Source organism: Epinephelus lanceolatus, chromosome 16 (assembly GCF_041903045.1).
Source record: "Epinephelus lanceolatus isolate andai-2023 chromosome 16, ASM4190304v1, whole genome shotgun sequence".
In the NCBI taxonomy this organism is placed as follows: Eukaryota; Metazoa; Chordata; class Actinopteri; order Perciformes; family Serranidae; genus Epinephelus; species Epinephelus lanceolatus.
Window position 1 is genome coordinate 13,631,659 of NC_135749.1, and position 15,836 is coordinate 13,647,494.

The following is a 15,836-nucleotide window of genomic DNA, read 5'->3' on the forward strand; positions in this document are numbered from 1 at the left end:
CACAACACAAACACGACACAACACAAACACGACACGATGATGAGTGATACATCTTGAATGATTATCAAATTTAAATTAAGTGATGCCTGTCAAATATTCAACAACTTAAATTACTTCAAAACTTCCCAGAATAATGTTTGATATCAATATTACCTTAAATCATTCAGCAACTGTGTCATGAAAGTTGTTGTTGTTGTTTTATTTCTATGCATTTGGCTTTTTATTTATCAGAGGAACACTGTGTTATTTCTTCTCTTTAAAATTACATGTGCCATGTTCAGAGGATCAGCAGTGTAGAAGTGTACCCATGAGAAGAAAAGATGTGTGTGGTCTGAAACTGCAATGCTGGAACATAAAAGTACTTGTTGTTATGTTTTGTGGCTACTTGAGGGCAGCAGAAGAGCAGGTCAGTGTGAGGACGCTCTTCTCTTTGCTCTGGTATCAGATGCTGTGATGGACAGGAAACCAACAGGAGGGTGTATTTAATGTTTTCTCAGCCGTTGTCATGACTGTGTAAAATTTGTTTATTTCGCTCTGTGTAAATGCAGTGGAACTCCAAAATGAAGATGTAAATGTGAAAGTTAATGTGTGTACAGAGGTCATTTAATCAACAATCATTTTGCTAATGTTGAGCATTCGCAGAGGGAACTTTGTCATATTTAATAAGAATAATACTTACACGTGGAAATGTTTGTCCCACAAGTTTCCATCATCATTTCAACACTAAGCTGAGATCATAATGAATCCAGTGGACAGGGGAGAACTGTGATTTAAAGCATCTTTGATTTCATACATGACAGACGACGTCAAAGAGGATCTCAAAGTGTTGTTACAAACAGAACGTCAGTGTTATGAGCAGCTTAGTCCTTGTGTTTGCATTAAAAAGTCTCTTTCAAAGACAGACTCTGGTCACTTATCAACACTTTCTGGGGATAGTTACAGAAAAGAAACATTCTTGTGGCACTCATAAAGCATTATCAATAATAAGCTTCCTTTAGTCTGTTTGGAAAAAAAAAATCTCAGTCTGTCTTTACTGGGGAGGAAGTTAAACACAAAACCTTCAAAAGTTATTTAATGAATTATCGACTTCTATGTGACATGTCCAGGTGCTGGTGGGGTTTTTTTGGCTCATGTTGAGTTACTGTGTGGTTGTGTACAGCTGAAAGTGTTTGCCAAGTTCAGCTGACCAATAACATTGTGCCAACAGTGCAGACACCCTCTCTGAAGCATGTAAAAGAAAGCAGCCTGTCACCTGTCTCCTTCAGGGTCTTGATCCCATCCAGCGGTGCAGATCAACTCCAGCCAACATACGACCCCTCATCCTGCTCCTGTGACACAGAGACGCCAACATGTTCTCGCTCCTCTTGTTGTTTGGTCTGGCTCTGGGTGCTGTGTCGTGAAGCTGCAGCGTGGCAACTGTCCCATGCTCTGGTTCAACTTCAACAGCCACTGCTACAAGTACATCGCCACAGACATGACCTGGGCTGATGCAGAGCTCCACTGTGTGTCAGAGGGAGCCAACCTGGTGTCCATCCACACTCAAGATGAAGACAATTTTGTCAGATCTCTGATCCAGAACTTTGACCCCACGCAGGGGTATACCTGGATCGGACTGAGTGACATTCATAAAGAAGGCAGATGGATGTGGTCTGATGGGTCTGCAGTGGACTTTGTCTTTTGGACCACAGGGGAGCCAAACAACACTAGCGGAGCTGAACACTGTGTTATAAACAACTTTGGTACAGGTCTGAAATGGAATGACCATCACTGTTCTGTTATTCATGCCTGTTTGTATATTTCGCATAAACTGTCCATAGCAGCTGAGACAGTAACATACGTCTGACTGAGTTTGATCTCTGTTCACCTGTTGCTCTGCTGGCATGAATTAGGCCTCTACAATGAAGACAAAAATGTACACTGTTATGTGTTTACAGAAGTCACTTCATTTCATGAATGTTGGACATTCACACAGGTAACTCCAGTGGTTGATCAAAAGGAATATTTCCATACCTTTTTGATAATCTCAAAATTAATATTACTAATATTTGCAATAATAATAATATCCCTTCATTGTACATAACAAACATGTATTATTAAGAGGATTAGAATGATAGCAATACAGTAAACCTGATTTTTAATCCACAGATTGCTACCCTTTGTGTTTTTATAGATTTACTTTTCTTTGTGTCTTTGCATGTCTTCTCCAGCTGTCCATCATCAACTGTGTGTCTGTGCAAGGGTGTAGGTTTTGTTCCAACACTGGGGTGGACACATAAGTAGCGGAGGGTGTGTGTGTGTGTGTGTGTGTGTGTGTGTGTGTGTGTGTATGTGTGTGGGCGGGGGTCCTCTGCCAGAAAATTTTGAGCGTCAATCACAGATTTCTGCATTTTCTGCATCAATTTTCTATGTGAATGTCTTTAGTTCTGTCAAAATAAAAGTCCTCTGCTACTTTCAGGTTTTTAGTAGGTGGGGACAAATGCCCATGTTCTAAATATTGAGAGGGGCACAAGTCTCCTGCTTCCCCCTCAAAATCTACGCCTATGTGTCTGTGTGTTAAATTTAGGACAACACAGGTTTAGCAGTTTGACATAATCACAAGGACACATCATTTCTTATTTTGTACATTCTCAGGGTAGATTTCCCCTTTAAAGTGAGACTATGTAACCTCTGCTGAACAGCAGCCACTGCAGCGTCTGTAGGCAGTTATGGGATAATGCTGAATACCAAATGACCATTTAGCTGCTAAGCATTCAGCTAAATAATAATTTAGCATTTAGCTAAAATGCTTAGCTACTGTAACATTAGCACAATTAAAGAAGAGTTATAAATACAGCAAAATGACTGTTATACAGCCACCATGAACTACTGGTCATAGACTGTTGTAGCTGCAAGACTCCTGAGTGTTGAAATGAGCAACACTTTGGTTTATTTCTATGCATTTGGCTTTGGAACACTGTGTTATTTCTTCTCTTTAAAGTTACATGTGCCATGTTCAGAGGATCAGCAGTGTAGAAGTGTACCCATGAGAAGAAAAGATGTGTGTGGTCTGAAACTGCAATGCTGGAACATAAAAGTACTTGTTGTTATGTTTTGTGGCCACTTGAGGGCAGCAGAAGAGCAGGTCAGTGTGGGGACGCTCTTCTCTTTCCTCAAATGCTGTGAAAGTCCAAAATGAAGATGTAAATGTGAAAGTGTTGGGCATTCACTAAGGGAACTTTGTTATATCTAATAAGAATAATACTTGTCTTTTCCCTTCATTCTGCAATTTAATAATAACATTACAAGTATTTTTCCATGTCTGCTCCAGCCTGTGTGTATTAGATAAATATGGGAACAGCACAAGTGTACCAGCTGTTGCAGCCACCAGTACACTGCCTATCCAGCATGTGAATATTTTATTAACTACAGGCTCTGAGAGTAAAATGCAGGAAAAACCGTTTGTCCCACAAGTTTCCATCATCATTTCAACACTAAGCTGAGATCATAATGAATCCAGTGGACAGGGGAGAACTGTGATTTAAAGCATCTTTGATTTCATACATGACAGACGACGTCAAAGAGGATCTCAAAGTGTTGTTACAAACAGAACGTCAGTGTTATGAGCAGCTTAGTCCTTGTGTTTGCATTAAAAAGTCTCTTTCAAAGACAGACTCTGGTCACTTATCAACACTTTCTGGGGATAGTTACAGAAAAGAAACATTCTTGTGGCACTCATAAAGCATTATCAATAAAAAGCTTCCTTTAGTCTGTTTGAAAAACAAACAAACATCCGTCTGTCTTTACTGGGGAGGAAATTAAACACAAAAACCTTCAAAAGTTATTTAATGAATTATCGACTTCTATGTGACATCTCCAGGTGCTGGTGGTGTTTTTTTGGCTCATTTTGAGTTACTGTGTGGTTGTGTACAGCTGAAAGTGTTTGCCAAGTTCAGTTGACCAATAATATTGTGCCAACAGTGCAGACACCCTCTCTGAAGCATATAAAAGAAAGCAGCCTGTCACCTCTCTTCTTCAGGGTCTTGATCCCATCCAACGGTGCAGATCAACTCCAGCCAACATACGACCCCTCATCCTGCTCCTGTGACACAGTGACGCCAACATGCTCTCGCTCCTCTTGTTGTTTGGTCTGGCTCTGGGTGCTGTGTCTTCTCCAGATGTGAAGCTACAGCGTGGCAACTGTCCCATGTTCTGGTTCAGCTTCAACGGCCGCTGCTACAAGTACATCTCCACACGTTTCACCTGGGCTGATGCAGAGTTCCACTGTGTGTCAGAGGGAGCCAACCTGGTGTCTATTCACAGTCAAGATGAAGAGAATTTTGTCAGATCGCTGGTTTCGAACTTTGACCCTGTTCAGGGAGCAACCTGGATCGGACTCAGTGACACCCAGAGTGAAGGCAGATGGATGTGGTCTGATGGGACTGCAGTTGACTTTACCTTTTGGTATTCAGGCATGCCAAACGGTGGAGACGGCCAAAACTGTGTTCACAACAACTATGCCACACAGTGGAATGACTATCAGTGTTCCTATGGTTTTCCCTCTGTGTGTGCAACTCGCATAAACTGTCCATAGCAACTGAGACAGTAACATATGTCTGACTGAGCTTGATCACTGTTCACCTGTTGCTCTGTTGGCATGAATTAGGCCTCTACAATAAAGACACAAATGTACACTGTTATGAGTGTGCAAGTCATTTCATTAATCTTTATTTTCATGAATGTTGGACATTCACACCGGTGACTCCAGTGGTTAGTCAAAGAGAATATTTCCACACTTTTCTAATAACCTCAAAATGAACTTTAATAGTAAATATAATAACACAATATGGGCGTATTCAAACATGATGACGTTTCAGTCTACACATTTCTTTACCCTACGTCTTTGTAGATTTGCATTCCTTTCACTGTTTCACGCAGTTTAGTGGTTCGATATAATCCCGAGGATACTTATCCAGTAGGATGATTATGGACATGAACGAACACCTTAAAATGTATGAAAAAATAGTTTTAATTTCTGATACACCTGACTCTGCTGTGGGTTAGAGCAGCACAAAGACTTCCTGTCTCATTTCAACACCAGAAGAAATGTTTCAGCTCATCTCTCAGTTCATATTGTCGACATGAGCACTAATAATAATGTGATAAATGATTACTGGGTCAGCATGGAGCTTCTGTTTGTTATAAGAGAGACCACAGAAAGGCCCCTAAACTATAAAATAACACTAATAATTTAAAAAGTAAATCTACTTGCACACATCCTCTAATGACTTATCTGTAGATAAAAAGTGAAAAACTCTTTAGGTATACCTTTCCAGTTTAATTTGATTTAAGAGTTTGGGGAATTAATGCAGACTGTATCACACTGAACCAAAAGAGACTCAAATGCAGACTCAGGGACGGAATAAAGTTCAAAACAAAGTCCTTTAACTTCAGGCTAGGATCGGTACACAGATATCAGTCACTAAAGCAAAGGTATCCAAAAACGACAGGCAAAGACAAAATCCAGAAATCCAAAAAGAGGGTCAATATCACAAGGCAGGCAAACTAACAAAGAAACGGCTGGACCGCTGACTCAAAGTACAAGACAAACTGGCACAGACAAAGGGAAACACAGAGACTAAATAGGGGAGACAACGAGACACAGGTGTGACACTTTAAGACAGGTAGGTAAACTAACAGGCGGGAAACACAGGACAGCAGGAAGTGAAGAGCCCTGAAACGAGACAAGGCGTGAGTTTCAAAATAAAACAGGAAACACAAGACAAGAAACATGAGAATGTGACAGACTGATCACAACAGTATTACAAAGTTTAAATAATATATCCCTGAAATTACCCAAAACGAGAGGAGCAGCTTCAACGGCTACATGTATGTCGCCACACCTTTGACCTGTGGGCTGATGCAGAGCTGGGACAGACTCACACTCAAAACACTGACGGTCATGAAAACAGTGTTCACAACTATAATAAAGATTTGAAATGGGGTGACCAGCCATGTTCTCAGACATAAATGTTTGTCTGTGCATCTCGTGCAGTCTGTCTTCAGGCTCTGAGTTAGTTATGTCTGACTGTACCTTGTAACTTGCCACCTGTTGCTCCGTGTACATGCAGTGAAACTCCAAAATAAAAAAGTGTGTGAGGTACATACACAGGTCATTTTATTCACATTAATTTATGCGAATGTTGGGGACTCACTGCAGCAACATGGTGGCTCAAAGGAAATGTTTTTGCATGTTTTAATAATTCATTGTGCAAAGTAGAAATGTAATATTAACATAATTAACATGACAGGTAAACAGTAATGACGTGTCAGCATTTTACTTTTCCCCTGTTTATATTGATTTCAGTTATTAAAGTGTTTTTCCATGTCTGCTCCAGTTTGTGTGTATTAGATAAATATGGGAACAGCACAGGTGTAACAGCTGTTGCAGTCACCAGTACACTGCCTATTCAGCATGTGAATATTTAATCGCACATAAAACTCAACATTTACTACATGCTCACTTATGAGAGTGAAATCACACTGCTGTGAGATCAAGCAGCATAAAGTGTATATTAAGTGTATGTAACAGAGGCATCAGGCAGGAGTGGAGCAGCAAACACTCAGATACCCTTTTAAATATTTGTCTCATCGCGGCTCTTAAGTGCAATAAGGCAGAAATGTTTGATCAAATTAAAAACCTTTCTTTAGTCTGGTTCAAAAAACCTCAGTCTGTTTTTACTGGGGAGGAAGTTAAACACAAAAACCTTAAAAAGTTATTTGAATGAATTATCGACTTCTATGTGACATGTCCAGGTGCTGGTGGTCTTGCTTTTGCTCATGTTGAGTTACTGTGTGGTTGTGTACAGCTGAAAGTGTTTGCCAAGTTCAGTTGACCAATAACATTGTGCCAACAGTGCAGACACCCTCTCTGAAGCATGTAAAAGAAAGCAGCCTGTCACCTCTCTCCTTCAGGGTCTTGATCCCATCCAATGGTGCAGATCAACTCCTGTGACACAGAGACGCCAACATGCTCTCGCTCCTCTTGTTGTTTGGTCTGGCTCTGGGTGCTGTGTCTTCTCCTGATGTGAAGCTACAGCGTGGCAACTGTCCCATGTTCTGGTTCAGCTTCAACGGCCGCTGCTACAAGTACGTCGCCACAGACATGACCTGGGCTGATGCAGAGATCTTCTGTATGTCAGAGGGAGCCCACCTGGTGTCCATCCACAGTCAAGATGAACAGAATTTTGTCAGATCCCTGATCCAGAACTTTGACTATGCTGAGGGACCAACCTGGATTGGAATCAGTGATGCCCACAAAGAAGGCACATGGATGTGGTCTGATGGGTCTGCAGTCAACTTTACCTATTGGTATCCAGGCACGCCAGACAGTGGACAAACCCAAAACTGTGCTTACACCAACTGTGTCACACAATGGAATGACTATCCGTGTTCTACCTATTATCCCTCTGTTTGTGCATTTCCTTCAACCTGTCCTTGCAACTGAGACAGTAACATACGTCTGATTGAACCTGGTCACTGTTCACCTGTTTCTTTGTTGACATGCATGTGGCCTCCACAATAAAGACACAGATGTACACTATACATGTGTGTGTGTGTGTGTGTGTGTGTGTGTGTTTGTGTATGTTACATCTGGGAACAACACAGGCTTAATGTGTAGACATTATCACAAGGAAACTACTTATCTGTAGGATTATTATCTATTCATATGGACATTTATAGACATCTTACAATGTACGAAATGGTACTAATTTTTGATAAACGTCACTGCTGTGAGTGAGAGCAGTAGAAGGACTTCAAAATATATTTTGATGCGAAAATACATCAAAATATCACAAATATTACGAAACACTAATAATAAAAAAATGAATGATTGTAGTAGCATGGAGCTGCTGAGTGACCAAAGAAAGAATTCCCTCAAAAACATAAAATAAATAAACAAATAAATTAATTAATTAATACTAATACGACTAAAAATAATAATGATGACTTTTAAAAATTACTTGAAAACATTCTCTCATGGCAGATCAATTAAAAAAAAACCAAAAACCAATAAATAAAACTAATTTAAAAAATCAGGTACACCTTTCCAGTTACATTTAATTCAGGAGTTTGGGGAATTTTCTCAGTAAGTGATGAAAGCAAACTGCACATTATCCTTCTCTGTTACTAATTAATGCAGACTGATCACAACAGTATTACAAAGTTTAATTAATATATCCCTGAAATTACCCAAAACGAGAGGAGCAGCTTCAACGGCTACAAGTATGTTGCCACACCTTTGACCTGTGTGCTGATGCAGAGCTGGGTCAGACTCTGTCTGATGGAATGCAGGAGAGCCAAGAAAACATTGACGGTCATGAAAACAGTGTTCACAACTATAATAAAGATTTGAAATGTGGTGACCAGCCATAGAATAGAATAGAATAGCCTTTATTGTCATTATGCATTCCTGTATAACGAGATAGGAGAGCTGTTCCTTTAAAGTGCCAGCATATATAAACAATACACAATACAAATGCAAAAAATAATACCCATCACTTCATACATCACATCATACACAGACATCATTTACACAGACAGTTTAAAATATGCAGCAAGTTTCTGAGTTAGTTATGTCAGAATGTACCTTGTAACTTTCCACCTGTTGCTCCGTGTACATGCAGTGAAACTCCAAAATAAAAAAGTGTGTGAGGTGCATACACAGGTCATTTTATTCACATTCATTTATGCGAATGTTGGGGACTCACTGCAGCAACATGGTGGCTCAAAGGAAATGTTTTTGCATGTTTTAATAATTCAATGTGCAAAGTAGAAATGTTTAAATTGATTTCAGTTATTAAAGTGTTTTTCCATGTCTGCTCCAGTCTCTGTGTATTAGATAAATATGGGAACAGCACAGGTGTAACAGTACACCACCTATTCAGCATGTGAATATTTAATCGCACATAAAACTCAACATTTACTACATGCTCACTTATGAGAGTGAAATCACACTGCTGTGAGTTCAAGCAGCATAAAGTGTATATTAAGTGTATGTAACAGAGGCATCAGGCAGGAGTGGAGCAGCAAACACTCAGATACCCTTTTAAATATTTGTCTCATCGCAGCTCTTAAGTGCAATAAGGCAGAAATGTTTGATCAAATTAAAAACCTTTCTTTATTCTGGTTCAAAAAAACATCAGTCTGTCTTGACTGGGGAGGAAATTAAACACAAAAACCTTAAAAAGTTATTTGAATGAATTATCGACTTCTATGTGACATGTCCAGGTGCTGGTGGTCTTGTTTTTGGTTCATGTTGAGTTACTGTGTGGTTGTGTACAGCTGAAAGTGTTTGCCAAGTTCAGCTGACCAATAACATTGTGCCAACAGTGCAGACACCCTCTCTGAAGCATATAAAAGAAAGCAGCCTGTCACCTCTCTCCTTCAGGGTCTTGATCCCATCCAGCGGTGCAGATCAACTCCAGCCAACATACGACCCCTCATCCTGCTCCTGTGACACAGAGACGCCAACATGCTCTCGCTCATCTTGTTGTTTGGTCTGGCTCTGGGTGCTGTGTCTTCTCCTGATGTGAAGCTACAGCGTGGCAACTGTCCCATGTTCTGGTACAGCTTCAACGGCCGCTGCTACAAGTACATCGCCACAGACATGACCTGGGCTGATGCAGAGTTCCACTGTTTGTCAGAGGGAGCCAACCTGGTGTCCATCCACAGTCTGGATGAACATAACTTTGTCAGATCCCTGATCCAGAACTTTGACCCTTCACAGGGAAGAACCTGGTATGGCCTCAGTGACATTCACAAAGAAGGGAACTGGATGTGGTCTGACGGTTGCCCAGTGCGCTTTGTCTTTTGGTATTCGGGACAGCCAGATGGTGCATCAGGTCAAAACTGTGTTCAAACCAACGTTTTTGGATCAGCATGGAATGACAATCCTTGCTCTCTCCCCTCTCCCTTTGTTTGTGCAACACGTATAATCTGTCCTTAGCAACTGAGGTGTTACATGTGAGACTGAATCTGGTCACTGTTCACATGTTGTTCTGCTGACATGCATGAGGCCTTCACATTAAAGATGGAAATGAACACCTATATATGTGTGTATAGGAATCATTTCACTAACTTTGATTTTCAGGAATGTTGCATTCACACAGGTAAATTCAGCTGCTGAACAAAGAGAATATTTCCACTCTTTTTAATCATTTCATAATTGATATTACTAATAAATACAATTAAATTATCAGCGTACAAGCAGATTGTAAGCATTTGAATGCTTGTTTCTTTTTTAATCAGCAAGAAGCAAAACTCCTATTCATAGTGGTCATCATTACTGTATATGCTGATGCTCCTCTCATGTTATAAATCTACTTTCAGAAACATTCAGTGTGGCTTATGACCTGTGAAAATGTGTTTCACATGACTATTTTGTTTTAGATCTTTAATGCATCTATTAATTTATGCACAAATAGTGCTACTTTGTGTAAAGCAGTGGCGAAAATCCCATTTCATGGGGGGGGGACAATAAACAGTAAAATTTTAGAGAATAATTCCAGGGGGGGACAAGGAAAAAAAGTTGTAGCCTGTCTTTTATACAGCATCTTTTACCGCAATTTGACGCTTTAATCTTCTCTCTATCTCTCCAACAGGCAGAGTGAATGTCTATACTTATGAGAAATGGCTTAACAACTAAACATTTCCTGCAGTTAAACTGGTAACTGGTTTTTAAACAGTGTGCTGTGAGATATGCTGCTGTGCACCTCACAACCGTGCGTAATAGTCGCGCATAATGACCGCTCCTCATCCGTTAGACTGCACGTCTTTCATGTTTGTCTCACTGACAGGTGGAGAGCCTACAGACAGGTACCCATTAGCTACGCTCTGTCACAACCGTGTGTAATAGTCGTGCGTAATGACCGCTCTTCATCGGTTAAACTGCACGTCTTTCATGTTTGTCTCACTGACAGGTGGAGAGCCTACAGACAGGTACCCATTAGCTACGAGCTGCTCCACCACTGACTGCTCTTGTCCTGTCCTCTCCCTCTTCTTTCTCTCCTGTCCTCTCTGACTATCACTAAACTCTGAGCTTAATCATTAGCTTTTAGCTTAGCAGCACTCGTAATTGAGTAGTCTTTTGAACAATGCAGGTGAAATGTTGCAGACAGTTTATATTATCAGCCTGGGCCTGGGGCTTGTTGTAACAGTAAATGTGATGTGTTGTAACTTGTGTAAGTTAAACTGTGTCTGTGTGAGTGAACATCTTACCCTGCGATGCGCGATGTGGGCAGCGGGTCCAGCCACACACTGCTACTGCTGCCAAGTAGCCCCGCCCGTTGGAAAGAGTGTGGGATATACCACTACTAGGAATGGGAGGGGGGGGACTAAATCTTTTAAGATTTAAATAGCACATTATTGCGCGATTATAATGAGCACCGCTTACATTGTGCTTTCAATAAATACTACTGCATTGTTCAAAAATAATTAATTGTGTCTCAGATTATTCGGGGGGGGGGCAGCTTTACTGAAGGGGGAGTCATGTCCCCCTGTCTGCCCCGGGATTTCCACCCCTGGTGTAAAATGTCAAACGTTATCCTGGAAAATGCAAAGATTCAGACTCCCTGCAGGAGGCAAAAGGGGGATTTGAACTCTTGATCTTTGCATTAAAAGACAACCACCTTATCACCTCTGAGAAAATCAGTTTGTCATTGCAGGTCACAGTAGGTTTTGACATGATGAATTATGAATTAAGTTAATTTAACTTATTGCATATTTGAGATTTGTCACAGGTGATTGGAAATTTTAGTTTGCAAATTAATAAAGTGGCAGAGGATACGACATGTCAACTTTTAAACTACAAGAGCTACCTAGGTACCTAGCTACCTCAGGCTCCTCCAAAGGGACAGTGTCTGCCTTATTACATGTATCTCTGGAAATAATCATCAGGATGTCACCAAATTTGTACTAGATGTTTACAGACAGCCACTGCATACAATAAAGCAAATAATTCATCAATACCATTGTCCATCTTTGAAATGTATACACATAAACACACATGAATTTCAGCTGAAAATTGAATTAATGGGTTAGGGTTAGGGTTATTAAAAAGCTAAACAGATATACTATACTTTATATTATAATATATATGATAATGATCATTTCTTCATCATTCTAAAAACATTTGTTGATGATATTGTATGTTATCTTTGAATAAAATGTTACAGTGAGTCAAATGAGTTTAACATGGTTTGAAAACTTTGACAGAATGAATTGGAAAAATCAAATATTAATCATAAATAAATAATGAATTATCTAGATATTTATATAGCCTATTGTTGTTTTTCCATTTCCACTGCTAGTAAGATGACATTTAGCCTTCTATTTATTATTCTTACTTTCAAGATTTACCTTTCTCTTTAAGATACAATTACAAAAGTAGTATTCTCCATACTATCCTAATGATATGCTTCATTGATACTTATCAGGGACACATCAGGAATTTAACAGCTAAATGTTTGATTGGTTAATTCAGTAGCATCTTTTGTTTCTATTAATGTTAGTGATAGCGAAGTGTTGTTGCTCTAACACAGCTCTAACTCACAGTCACGATGCATGATGTTGAACCACATAGGATTATAGACAGTAATGTTCATGTACACTCCAAGACTGAAGAATAATAAGCAATCAGTAATAAGCAATGTACCTGCACTACATGTAACACCTTTTCTAAAGGTTAATTTATAGAAGCAAAGTGGAAAAACTACTTACAGTGGGTACATGTTTCCAGTTTTATTGGATTGAAGAGTTATCGGGAATGAACTCAGCCTGTGATGAGAGCAACCTTCATTCCCTGGATGACACAGTGTAAATTATATATCCCTGAAATGACCCAAAACATGAGCATCAGCTTCAGTCATGGGACCAAATGTGTTTCAATGTGTTGGATATGTTACTGTGAGAGAGAGAGACAGAACAAAATGGGAGCAGTGAGAGGGAACGAGAGAAGGAAGTAGAGATGCACAAGAGGCCATTTCAGTTTGAAAGACTAATTGTGGTCTTACGCGAAGCCAAACGGTTTGTGGTGGCAGTGGAGGCAGAACAGTTTTGCAGTGTGTAAACAGCTGCATCTGTCTCATCTCAGCTGATTCCAGCTGGCATGAGCTGTGACGAGAAGCGGTAAACACTCCCAGCCATGTGCTGTGTTTGTGTGTGTGGAGGAGAGGTCTGGTCAGTGGTGGTTTAGACCCGCAGTGCAGCAGTATGGTTTCCTGATGCTGCTAACCCCTATCATTTTGCAGTCATCCTGACGGGTACTTTACCCAGCAGGCTTCTGACAACTAAACAACAGTGGAGGATGAAGTAGTAATGAGGGAGGTGAGACAATGACAACAGACACACTTGGTGTGACGCAGGTGGTGTGTGGTTGTCAATCTGGCATAGTGCCCTTAGAAATAGATACAATAGGTTTTCGCAAGGCTTTTGAAAATACTCATTTCAAATACCATGTGCTTGACTAAATGTTGGCTCCGAGAAGTTGCCAGGCAACCTGTGAAGACTCCTGAGCCTGGCCAAGAAGAAATATGGCACAAGGAAGCTTCAGGAACATAACTAGGAATTGTTAATATACTTCTTGATGTGGTAATGGGTAAAGTGGGACAGTTAAGCTTCATCTTTTTTATCTTTACATCTAGGCCTATATACTTTCATGAGTAAAAATCAACACTGAGCTCATCATAAGCAAATACCTCAAGATAGAAAAAGGTTCTGTGGCTATTAGGGGTAGATGATACCACAAAATTTGGTTTCAATCTGATACCAAGTAATACAGGGGCAGAACTGCCGATATCAAAATGATACAACACTTTTTTTTTTTTTTTTTTGCAGGGAAACGCATTGTGTCATGATTTATGAGGTGAATAATCAGTCTGCTATAGCTAATGAGGTCCAAGTTCAGTTTAAAAATGTAACATTAACCAATGTTGAAGATCTGATTCGACTCAACCTGGATATTTCTTGCCTACTGTAAATGTCTCTGAACAGATTCTGCCAGTGAACTTTGTCTCTGCGCCAGGGGTCTGGATGCTGAAGCATTTACTTCCTCTTCCTGTCTTTTCGGTTGCAGCTCCAAGTTCTCTTTCACGTGTGTTTTTTTCCTCTTTCATTAAGCCGTCACTGCTGTTATGTGTCGGATTAAACCAGTCAGGGTGCACACCCTTGAGTGGACAACACAAAGCAGTGGAGAAGCAAACAGTACATGCATTCAATGTATTCACGACAACGGAACGTTGTTCTCACAGTTTTACTCTAAATAGGTACGACATAGAAGAGTGAAACAAATCTCTTTTTTTGATATTAATCCTATTGACGCTAGGATTGATCTTCAAAATGAAAACATAGTATCTGTAGAGTTTATATTTTGGTATTGATCCGCCCACCCTGACATCACTTCCAGGGGCATGGCACACCTTATTCAACAACTTTGCAGTGAACCATGATGGAAAGTAAAATGACTTGTGTTCTGGGGTGAATGTTATGGTCTTAGAAAATGATGGATAGTTTGTAATTAATCATTTGTTATGGTATGTAATAGTGAATTAGAGTTTCTTCTAAAAAAATTGGTTCATATTAATTTTCTTTTTTTATGTGATTTTGACATTTTCACAGTTTGCCAGTACGCCGTTGTGTGCATTTATACTTGTGCGGTGGTGTGTCTCTGTCACTCTGCAGTTACACCTCCAAAACACTAGTTGGCGGCAGAGGTTTCTGTGAAGTGCTGTAAAATTTTGTTTAATAGAGACAATTTCAAACACAAGTACACAAATCAGCTTCACTATAACTCGCAGCATACAGAGACACAGACAAACACTTGTCTTTATCTGGACACATTTTCCCCACAAATACAACATGCTAACATTTTTAGCACAAGCATATGGCATTTTACATTGTATAAATTAGCCTAGCAGCTAGCGGAGATTTCCTCTTCTCATATGGAGCCAGGGACAACAGCAACATTTAACAAAGGTTATGTTAGAATATTCGGCTCCATTACAACTCACAAGGTTCACCGACAAAACAATTGTCTCGTACTGAACACGTTTTCCAAACAAATATAACATGCTAACGTTATTAGCACAAGCCTATGGCATTTTACAATGTATAAATTAGCCTAGCGACGAGCGGAGATTTCCTCTGCTCATATGAAGTCAGGATAAATCACGCAAATCACAAATGCTATTTTTGTGGAGGCTTTATTGTCTTCACAATTTATTGTTTTGTATCTGTGAAATTAAAGTAAATAAAAGTTTCCACTGAGGGAAATCAGCTTACTGAAATAGACAGGAGGTCTGCGTCACTGCGACATGTACTGTACATTTCTGGGGAGGTGCACATCGGGCTATGGCGTAGGTTACAGCGTAGCTATGGCATCAATTCAACGCAGAAGTATAAATTCCACCTTACTGGTGTTACTGCTAAAGTGGGACAGCCATTCAAGTCATTATAATGGGGAAATTGAGTTTCCTAGATTTTTGTCCTGCATAAATTAAGCTAGCTAGATAATTCAGCAAGGATTTACATAACACTTGATGATGAACGTGATGAACATTTTTCATACATTGCCTATAAAAACAAAGTGTGTGCCAAAAAAAGACAGAAAAAAGTAAACAAGGAAGATGGATAGCCCTTTTGAAGAGCCAGATGTGGTGATGACAATGATCCTAAGAAGACTGAGAACTGGATCATGTGTATTATTGTGAGGACTGATTCCATGAGACATGTGGTGAAGAGAATGGCCTCACTGAAGACGGTCATATTTATGTGTAGACCAGTAAGCTCCCTTAGATACCTTT

General features: G+C 39.9%; 1 protein-coding gene and 1 pseudogene across 1 annotated transcript; both read left to right on the forward strand.

Moving 5' to 3' along the window:
* Window positions 1-1,263: 1,263 nt before the first annotated feature.
* LOC117263052 (C-type mannose receptor 2-like) lies at window positions 1,264-4,676 on the forward strand (annotated as a pseudogene).
* A 4,734-nt stretch (window positions 4,677-9,410) lies between these two features.
* Window positions 9,411-10,086, forward strand: LOC117263283 (type-2 ice-structuring protein-like). Its single transcript, XM_033636525.2, has one exon. It carries the CDS (start codon window positions 9,512-9,514, stop codon window positions 9,983-9,985), a length of 474 nt encoding a protein of 157 aa, XP_033492416.1. The 5' UTR covers window positions 9,411-9,511; the 3' UTR covers window positions 9,986-10,086.
* Window positions 10,087-15,836: the final 5,750 nt, after the last annotated feature.